The sequence below is a fragment of the Anoplopoma fimbria genome, chromosome 9 (assembly GCF_027596085.1).
Source record: "Anoplopoma fimbria isolate UVic2021 breed Golden Eagle Sablefish chromosome 9, Afim_UVic_2022, whole genome shotgun sequence".
NCBI classification, from domain to species: domain Eukaryota; kingdom Metazoa; phylum Chordata; class Actinopteri; order Perciformes; family Anoplopomatidae; genus Anoplopoma; species Anoplopoma fimbria.
The window spans coordinates 15,240,731-15,251,413 of record NC_072457.1 but is presented as its reverse complement, the minus strand read 5'-3'; the positions used below and the strand labels follow the sequence as shown (position 1 = coordinate 15,251,413).

Below are 10,683 nucleotides of genomic sequence, written 5' to 3'. Positions count from 1 at the left end.
AACAAAGACAACACCAGTGTCCATCTGATTTGATGTCCTAAAAAGTATGTTGATTCTGTGGTTTACATGTAAGAGTAGTACTGGATGAGCAGCAGCAGAGGGTGAACATCTTCACGTTAAGAACACAAGCAAGTGTAAAGTAACCCTATCTTTTTTCTATAGACATTTACATTACATTACATTACAGTCATTTAGCAGACGCTTTTATCCAAAGCGACTTACAGGAAGTGTATTCAACATAGGTATTCAAGAGAACTACTAGTCACCAGAAGTCATAAGTGCATCTCCTTTCTTAAACAAGCATCTCAAAGCATATAGCACACTTACAGTAGCACTTACGTGTATCATTAAATGTACTAGTTTGTGTAATACTTTCTGTTGTTTTATTGCCTTGCTTTGGCTGTTTTTCTGTCAAAGCACTTTGTAAACTCTGTTTTTAAAGGTGCTATATAAATAGTTATTATTATTATTATTATTATTATTATTATTATTATTATTATTATATATGCAGTGATGGAAGAAGTATTCAGCATTACAGTGTAAAGAAGTAAGTACAGTGTCACCAGGAAAATGTACTTAACAAGTAGTCATTATGCAGAAGCCTCTCAAATAAATCAATCAATTAATGTATAACACTTATTGCTGAATCATTAACATGTCAGCAGCAATTTAACATTATAACTTTATAAGATTTAGTGTATAATACAAACCTTATATGTTGGGTAGTTTTAACTATAAAACCCTAATCATATGTTTTTTCTAATCTGCAGAGTAATTGGATGCAACTACAGCTGGAAAATTAATGTAGTGGATTAAAAAGTACAATATCTTACTCTGACATGCAGTGAAGTACAAGTCGCATATAATGGAAATATAAAGTACGAGTACCTCATATTTTTACTTAAATACAGTACTTCCTCAGTATTTGCTTTTCACCACCAAATACAATGTAGTTTGTACCAATACTATGTTGGATAGAACAAATCTAATAAAATATATTAACAAAGCTTCACTGTCACTGGAATATCTGCTAATCCTAGTTTTGATGATTTTCAGGTTAGAGCCTCGGTATAAGAAAGAATTATATAACTATGGGGATCAACCTAAAATTAGCTTGACTGTCAAGCTAAAGACAAGGCAACACAGTTTACTTCCTGATAACTAGTTACTTCAGAAAGGACAGCGATGCTATGATTGCGAAGGCTGTTTTTAGTGGGAGAAATGAAGATGAGTAGTTACTTATTATCTATTATATTTGCAATTCATCCCTGTAAAACCACTATAAAACCAAATACTACTAAAGAGACAATGTAAGCAAGTCCTACAAACAACTTAATCATATTGTATCATTATACACTGAATCCCAGTGGATGTAGTTAGAGGTTATGAATGCACAAAAACACTAAACAACTCAACAAGGCTGAATCAAAACACAAAAGTCAGTCATTTATGTGACGAGTGCTCTGGAGACAACCCAGATGCTGGTTCATGTACTTTACTATTTTAACCTACAACAGAACAGCCGATGATTAAAGTTTAAGTTAAATTAAGTTGGCCGTTGAAATTAGGAATGAGGAAATCACTGGTTTTGGCTGGCTGGTTGGTCACAGAGAAGGAGCGTCCCATAAAACCTACAGCAAGATTATTGAAAAGGACCTGGGGAAAGAAAGTGCATAGAAAAACTGAAGTAACATAGCTGTAAACTGAAATGTCAATCATTTTGCAAAGCTGTGAATCTGTAAAGAGAAGTCTGTGTGAGTGGGACACAAATGAGGAACACCACTAAGAACTGTGGCAACTTTAATGAGATACTGTACATACAACATGCATGTTATTTGTCTGGGTACCTCATTGCAGGCTGAGAAACAGAAGATTGCTCTTGAAGGAAACAAAAGTCAGTGACGAACTAGTAGAAGCTTGTATACATATACTATACTAAGGACTGTGCATGGATAGTGTGGATCATCTCAAGTCTGCAGCAGGCCCTGCAGTGCTTCTGAGCTTTACATGAATACAGCAAAACATTAAAACAACTCTGGAGAAATACCCTTGCAGAATGTATGATAGAGACCCAAACATCCATGTTAAGTTACACAGGAATGGCTCCATTGTTGCTGATCAATTACTCAGAGTTTAAGCAGCTTTGCTGAGGAGAATGAGTCAAATTAGCTGTGACCAGATACACTCATAGCTGTAACTTCTTCAAAGGCTACATATACTCAATGTTTAGGTGAAAGAAGGAAACTCTTAATTACATTTACAAGAATTCAATGGAAATAAAAATCCTGGTGGCTAGAAATCTTTATACGCACACAGATCAGGAACACTTGTGAAAAAAGGGTCATGGTCAGGGATCTTCAGTTGAGCTAACTTACTCTCTTCAACCCTTCGGTACTTTAATGCAGGACCAGCACCCTTACACACAGACATACGTATATACTTTATAAACATTATAAACATTCTCGTTATTCTATCAGCAGATGAGCAGCTGTGCAACACCTTTGTGGAGCCACAGTATCACATTGCTGTCTGCAGCCTGTGATCACTAACAGGGTGGTGGTGAACTTGTGAGGGTGAGACAACTGTTGTATCGTTTGCTCATAAAGTAACTTCCAAGCTATTAATATTTACACAGAAATATTAAACTGTTGTTTGTATTCAATCATGATAGAGCACATCACGACTGCTATAAATTGTGAGAAACTCACTATTAAGCTGCAGCTTCTCAATAGACAGAGTTCATCCATCCATTTTATGTATTAACTGTTGCTGCAGTGGGGTGCCGGGCCTAACCCAGCATGCACTGGGATGGAGATTGTGTTGGGGGTATACACACTGGTGGACCCGGGGGTGTGTGTGACCCAATGTGCAAGAAAATGTTCCAGGGGAGAAAACACATGACGACTGACAGAGGAGCATCCAAGACCCTTAGTGCGAACATACTGAGTTTATTATTAGAATTTCAATAATAATTGGAGCGGTCTGTAGCTGTCTGTAAATGTAGGAGCATGTGGCTGGATCTTACACATTGCACCTTTAAGGGAAAGTATTTGACACAATTAACAACTCTTGCCCGTATACGTAGAAAGCGATACTGTAGCCGACTCTCGACTACCGTAGGTTCTCCCCAACACAGATACGGCTTCAGCAGGTAAGTTCAACAATGGTATATTTATTTCCTTCAAAATACAACACAAAATGCGGACCGTCGTGCGCTCCGCTTCGCTGCCCGGCTTCTCGGGCGCACTCGGTCCACCGTTCCCGGAACGCCACCACCGCGTGTGTGACTGTCCCACCAGAACTCCAGTCTGCTACTGCTTAAATAGATTTGGCATAATTAGCACCAGAGAATGTCTAATATGAGGAGAACTGGCACTCGCGGGTTAGTTCCGGGTTTCCGGACTGGTTGCAGTAATAATCTTTGACCATGCGGGGCGCTCGTAGGCGAGTCCAGAATGAATGGGAGCCAACGGGGTTTTATCCTCAGAATCCACTTTTCTCACGATGTAATTTTTTGTCAAGTAATTTGAAAGTTGCTATCAAAGGGTGGGGCTAAAATAATAAACTCAGCTGAATATTGCATTTTTTAAGGTCACGTATCTGTTCTAAAAAGGTGTTCAAAAAATGCGATGACGTCACACTGTCAGAGGTACTGCTTTACGGCAGTTTCTGAATCACTTCGGCACTTCCTTTTATTAACATATAATAGTATAATATATATATATATATAATATAAATACAGTACGCAAAAATAACTTCGACGGAAAGTCCTCCTTAAGATAATGTTTCCGATGCGCTTCAGCTTCAGATGCCGTCAAGAGGGGTCTCTGGTCGTAATCAGTCGCAAGTCCGTCCCTGACCAATCAGCATTCATTAGCAGAATGCTAGCGTATACGGCCAACAACGGCCCAAACTGTAAGAAATCGAAAGGACATAAGTACTCACTCATTTGACTTTTGAACCATAATCTATATTGAACTTGCGGAATCTACAATAAAATTTGCGATATTTCAACGACAAGCAGGTGAAAGAGGCATAATTAGCCGTTTAGCCCGATAGACTCCCATTCAATCTGGACTCGCCCGCGATCACCCCCAGTGGATGTCTCATGGAACTACAACCAAAATCGGTACAATGGGGCGTATAGGGAGTGCCCAGGCTCTTCGTAGACGGGCTCTGTTAGCACCACATTACAGGTGTGTTGATTGAACTCACAACGGCACTGTTCCCATGAACCACTCCCACACCTCTCTCCCCTGCAGCTGAGCGCAGACCACGCCCACTGCCACAGATACATTTCAAGTTCACTAAAAATTAATGTCAGACTTATTTCTCTCTATTAGAAAATGCAGTTAAGGGTCTATGTACTATGGAGGCCTACAATATATGTTATCAGGAAGCTTACTCCACTACCTTTAATAGTATTGTATTATCTTCTTGGGTGAATCTTTTTTTTTTTTTTTTTACAGGGCAGTCTCCTTGGCTTGAACTTTAATTTTAGGTGTATAGTGTATTTCATCACAACTGAATGTGCCTTAAAGTGCAGACAACAACAAGTTGGATGGAAATGTATTTAAAAAAAGATCAAACAACACTTCCAACCACCCACAGTCGAATGAACAAAAATGACAAACCACACACACATGCAGATGGTTAAAAAAAATATACACGTGAGAATTATTTACATAGGCAATGAAGACTCCACCTCTACATCGATACTATAACAAGGGTTGGATATTGTAAGTTACTGAACAGAGCTTGCGGTCAGCAGTCCCGGTAAGACCTCAGAGTTTTGAGTTCAGTTATCTGGCACATTAAAATGTACATTGATTGACTTATTCTGTGTCCATGCCTTTTACCTTCTGTCACTTTTTATTTCCCCCACACAGATGGCAAGGCTGTGGCATCTCATGCTCCTTTGCTGGGCCTGGAGCCCTCTGTGTCTGTCCGCCGATGTGGGCTTCTTGGGTTCACCACAGGAGTGCGAAAAGGCTCACTTTGTCCCTGGTTACAACCTGGGTGGAGAAGGCTTCAACATCGTCACGATGGAGCGGAAAGGTGCCTATGTCATCGACACGGAAACATGGAACCTCGGCAACAACACTTGCAGGATGTTCAGCAACGGCTACATGAACCGGGAGAGACAGAAGGTCCCAGCTGCCATGGTGGACTGGAGAACCCTCCCAAAGTGCAGTTTAAAGGTCTCCAGTGTAGTCTACGATTCTGTTGAAACTCTTGTCAATGACTCCACCTCGTCTGTGTCCAATGATTGGAAAATTGGCCTTGAAATCCCTGTAGACCCGTCTGTTACTCTTGGTGTTGGCTTTGGAGGTTCCCATTCGAAAGAATCTAGCTATGCCATGCAAAAGTCAAAACAAGACCACTTCACCTTCTTTCGCCATTCTGTCGACTGTAGCTTCTATCGGTGAGTATGTGGACGGATATTTGTCTTCTTGGCATAACTCTTAGTTTATTTGGTGAGTTCAATAAGAAATGCGTTGTTGCACAATGTCATGGATAGACAGCAATTTTGAAAACAACATTAACATTGAATAAAATGGGACCTTGATAGACTGTAACTGATTTACGTACTTCTTGTGTTCAACAGCTACAGATTGGCAACAAATCCACCACGGAGTCGTAGCTTTGAATCAGCCATGAGCTCTCTTCCATCCTATTCATATCAAACATCGTCACTATATCGCAGTCTGATTGACACATATGGTACACATTACATAACACAAGTGTCTCTAGGTGGGCAAATAAAAGCAATCACTTCTGTCAAGATCTGCCAAGCAACCATGAGTGGGCTGTCGGCAACAGAAGTCAATGACTGTTTGTCAGTCGAGGCCTCTGCTACCTTTGCTAGCACTGCCAGCATTAAGGCGATGTACAAACACTGTCAGGGACAGAAGAAGAAGTTAGGCTCCAGCCAAAGTTTCAGCAGCGCTTTTAATGACCGCAGCACAGAAGTCATTGGTGGAGACGTTGACGGCAACATCCTCTTTGAAAGCCAATCGAACCCCTCTGCCTATAACAACTGGCTTAAGTCACTGAAGACCACACCTGATGTGGTCCAATACAGCCTGAGCCCCCTGCACACCATACTGCCAAGCAGCCATTCTGCCAGGGCCGGACTGAAGCAAGAGGTGGAGAAGTACATCAAGGACAACGCAGTGTTGAAAAAGTGCTCAGAAACCTGTAAGATTGGTCACAGATCTAACAAAAGGGATCCTTGTGCTTGTGTTTGCAACAGTAGTAGGAATGTCAAGTCAAACTGCTGTCCTGCTGGGAAAGGTCTTGCAACGTTGAAGGTCTTCAAGCTCTATGCACAAGGGTTGTATGGTGATAAGTGGACTCAGACAGATGGTTCAGTGGAGGTGAAATATGGAGATCAGCTTAAACGCACTCAAATCATTAGTAACAATGACAATCCTATGTGGTCGGAGAGCTTTATGTTTGGACCCATCGTGATTAGCATGCAAAACAAACTCACGTTCAGTGTTTATGATGAGGACAGTTACTGGGATAGTGATCTGTTAGGCCAGTGCTTTATTGATCTGCGTCAAGGGAGAGTGAGTGACTCTTGCATGTTGAATCATGGCACCTTATTCTTCTCCTACATAGTAGAGTGTGCACCAAGTCTCAGCGGGGACCAATGTCAAGAATACACACCATCCCCCATGAGTACCTCTCTGGCCAAGGTCTTCTACACCAGAAACGGGGTCCTTCTCGGGACCGAGGAGAGTAATGCCATACCAGACGTTCAGTCAGGGTCAGGGTTGAGGTCAGCAGTAGACGATGAGAGTGATGATAGAGCAACTACTTGATTTTCTGATGATCTTGAATGTAGAGTTAATAGCATCTTTCACTCTGTTACTCTTTCTTTGTTTTACTCGTGTTTGCAAAAAACACAAATTTAATCCAAATATGTATGTGTTTTATAATCCACTTTTTCTTCTGCTTCTTCCTTGTTAGTTACAAGATCTGCCAATAAAGCATCAACAAAGACAACACCGTGTGTCCGTCTGATTTGATGTCCTAAAAAGTATGTTGATTCTGTGGTTTACATGTAAGATTGAAATGCATACTCATAAATGCAGAAGCTACTTTAGACTATGCAAACTTTTCAGGCGAGCGTGTTCAAGTTTATCAAATATATGAACCAGTAAAGTAATTCAGTTGAATAATAACTTGTAGCCATGTAGCTCCAAATGAGGTGTGTTTAGTTGGATTTTTATTAATAGTTAAAAGATCTTTCATCCCCGGAAACATTTGTCACTATTATTTACGACTACTATTTAATCTGAGAGTCTTTCCTGTTGAAGGCTGAGAGAACGTAAAACAAATATAAATGTAAATTGCTCACTTTAACTGTATGTTCACTGATAGCTATTACTCCATTCCTTTAAGGCCATTTTCATCATATCACAACTGTTTTAATTAAATAAGCTTTAAGTAAATCAAATCACTTGATCATTTATCACTTTGTTTCACAGGTCACATCCATTTGAATGGATCCATTTTTCAATTCACGTTATATCATTATCTCTATTTTTCATCAATTCATTTTTGTGCACATACACTAAAAGACTGTTATAAATAAACGGAGGATACATCAATTCCTTCCAGTCATAACCTGCCACCACAGAATCATGGCTGTGTGTGTTTGTATTCATTTGTAGACTGCTTTATAAAAGTTAAGATGTCCCCTCATCATTTTACCCTTCAGGCTCAGCTTTGCTGTCAACATTTTTAGTAATCTTATTTTGAGATATAATAATTTCACCTCTTGAAAATGTTATATCAAAATTGTATCTGTAAAATATAACCATTAACTGTTTATAAATCATATGTCAGTAGATTTAGCTTTGTGGCATTTCAGAGATATGCTCATTCTGACAGCAGTTGTCACAGGTATAGTCCAGTCTGTGTGGAAATAGTGCCCCTCTGCGGTAACTATGTGAATTGCAACTACTCAGAGGTCCAAGATGATCAGAGTAGAGACGGGAGACTACCTGTAGTACTGGATGAGCAGCAGCAGAGGGTGAACATCTTCACGTTAAGAACACAAGCAAGTGTAAAGTAACCCTATCTTTTTTCTATAGCACACTTACAGTAGCACTTACGTGTATCATTAAATGTACTAGTTTGTGTAATACTTTCTGTTGTTTTATTGCCTTGCTTTGGCTGTTTTTCTGTCAAAGCACTTTGTAAACTCTGTTTTTAAAGGTGCAATATAAATAGTTATTATTATTATTATTATTATTATTATTATTATTATTATGCAATGATGGAAGAAGTATTCAGCATTACAGTGTAAAGAAGTAAGTACAGTGTCACCAGGAAAATGTACTTAATAAGTAGTCATTATGCAGAAGCCTCTCAAATAAATCAATCAATTAATGTATAACACTTATTGTTGAATCATTAACATGTCAGCAGCAATTTAACATTATAACTTTATAAGATTTAGTGTATAATACAAACCTTATATGTTGGGTAGTTTTAACTATAAAACCCTAATCATATGTCTTTTCTAATCTGCAGAGTAATTGGATGCAACTACAACTGGAAAATGAATGTAGTGGATTAAAAAGTACAATATCTTACTCTGACATGCAGTGAAGTACACGTCGCATATAATGGAAATATAAAGTACGAGTACCTCATATTTTTACTTAAATACAGTACTTCCTCAGTATTTGCTTTTCACCACCAAATACAATGTAGTTTGTACCAATACTATGTTGGATAGAACAAATCTAATATAAAATATATTAACAAAGCTTCACTGTCACTGGAATATCTGCTAATCCTAGTTTTGATGATTTTCAGGTTAGAGCCTCGGTATAAGAAAGAATTATATAACTATGGGGATCAACCTAAAATTAGCTTGACTGTCAAGCTAAAGACAAGGCAACACAGTTTACTTCCTGATAACTAGTTACTTCACTTCCAAGACCCTTTTACTGCGAACGTATTTAGTTCATTATTAGAATTTCAATAATAATTGGAGCCTACATTTACCATAATGCTTAACCCAATAGTGCCATCCAATTCACAATAGATGTAATATAATAATAAAAATGCATATAATAGATTACATTACAGTCATTTAGCAGATGCTTTTATCCAAAGCGACTTACAATCAGTAGTATATTACATATCATTCACACACTGATGACAGGCTACCATGCAAGGTGCCACCATGAGACTCTAACTAACATTCATGCAACATCCAGTCCACACCGATGGCAAGCCTTCGGGAGCAACTTGGGGTTAAGTGTCTTGCCCAAGGACACATCGACTGCCGAAACCAGGTATTGAACCACCAACCCTCTGATTGGAGAACTACCTGGCTCTCCACTACGCCACAGCCGCCCCTAAAGTCATAGTATAGTATGTTGGGGGAAAGTTTTTTTCCAAACATTTTTGATGCATGTGGGATTTGAACTGGGATCAAACCAATTTTAGTTCAGGAGACCTGTTCACTACCCGTTGAGCTATATCTTTTTTTTAGATATCTATAAGAGCTACTTATAAAGAGATAGAAGGTCCCTGATGCCTAGTGGTCTGGTGAACCCTCCTGAAGTCCAGTTTAATGGTCTCTAGTGTACTCTACTGATGATGGAGGATGATGAATGGAGGATGATTAGAACGCTGCTTATCTTTATGACAGTATATTGTTCCCAGATTGATACTGCGATACAGTGATGCACTCCAAAGTGTCCCGAAAAAAAAAAAAATGACCCGGCAGAGAAAGTGCAGAGTTTACAGTATAGATAGATAGATACAGTGAACAGATGGACAAATCTTTATACTACTTTAATCTACTGTGATGAATTATAACATAAAAGCAGAAGGAGCCACATCAAAGTCCTGAGATCCACCCCTTTATCCTCGCTTTCCTCTCGCTATCAAACAATGACCCCCTTTACCAGCACCCATTATTCAGTCTCACCCGCTCATCCAAAACAGGTCATCATAGTTCTTCAACTTGACAATCTCCTGCTGGCCCGGCTTATCCACACCCCATTCCTTTCTCCTTCCCTTGCTCCTAGAAGAAAAGAGACAGAGGCGAGGGGATTTGCCTCACGGTAGGTAGCTGTTTTATGTGAAGCATATGAGAGAGAAGAGAAGAAAGGAGAGAGGTTTTTTTGGCGAGGCTTGGTAAAGGGAGCCAGGAGCCCACTTGAGGAGCAGTGGGTCTTAGGGCTGGATGATTTGTTTGGAGAAGCCCTCTCCAGCCAAAAGGAGGATTAGCTGCACACAGGTTCCCATGAAACCGAGGCGAGGTGGGGAGGGCTTTTAGAGGTTACCACACCCCTGCATGACTGCACATGCATGCATGCATGTAGACACACACACATGCACACCAACATGTAAGTATGAAGCGAGAAACCTCTGTCTGTGTGTACTTTGCATATCTGGAGAGCCGCTGTTCTGATCTGCTTCACACTTGGCCTGTGTATCGGTGGGGACCCAAGCGAGTGCTTTATCAAATTTGGTGCAATTTGGACACACGACACGTTCAAGCTTCAGAGCTTTGCAGTCCAGCATGTCGTCTGCAGCGGGCATATCGTGAGTCATTGACTGCACGTTCACTTTTGCTGCCGGATGCTGGATACTGCCTGCTAATGCTACATGAATGCTCGATAATGCTACAACCAAACTTTTTTC

General features: G+C 39.9%; 1 protein-coding gene across 1 annotated transcript; it reads left to right on the top strand.

The window, feature by feature from the left end:
• The first annotated feature begins 4,752 nt into the window (after positions 1–4,752).
• On the top strand, positions 4,753–6,987 carry LOC129096254 (perforin-1-like). The gene is made up of 3 exons (XM_054604986.1): positions 4,753–4,776; positions 4,890–5,425; positions 5,609–6,987. The coding sequence occupies exons 2-3, from the start codon at positions 4,890–4,892 to the stop codon at positions 6,828–6,830; spliced, it is 1,758 nt and encodes a 585-aa protein (XP_054460961.1). The 5' UTR covers positions 4,753–4,776; the 3' UTR covers positions 6,831–6,987.
• Positions 6,988–10,683: the final 3,696 nt, after the last annotated feature.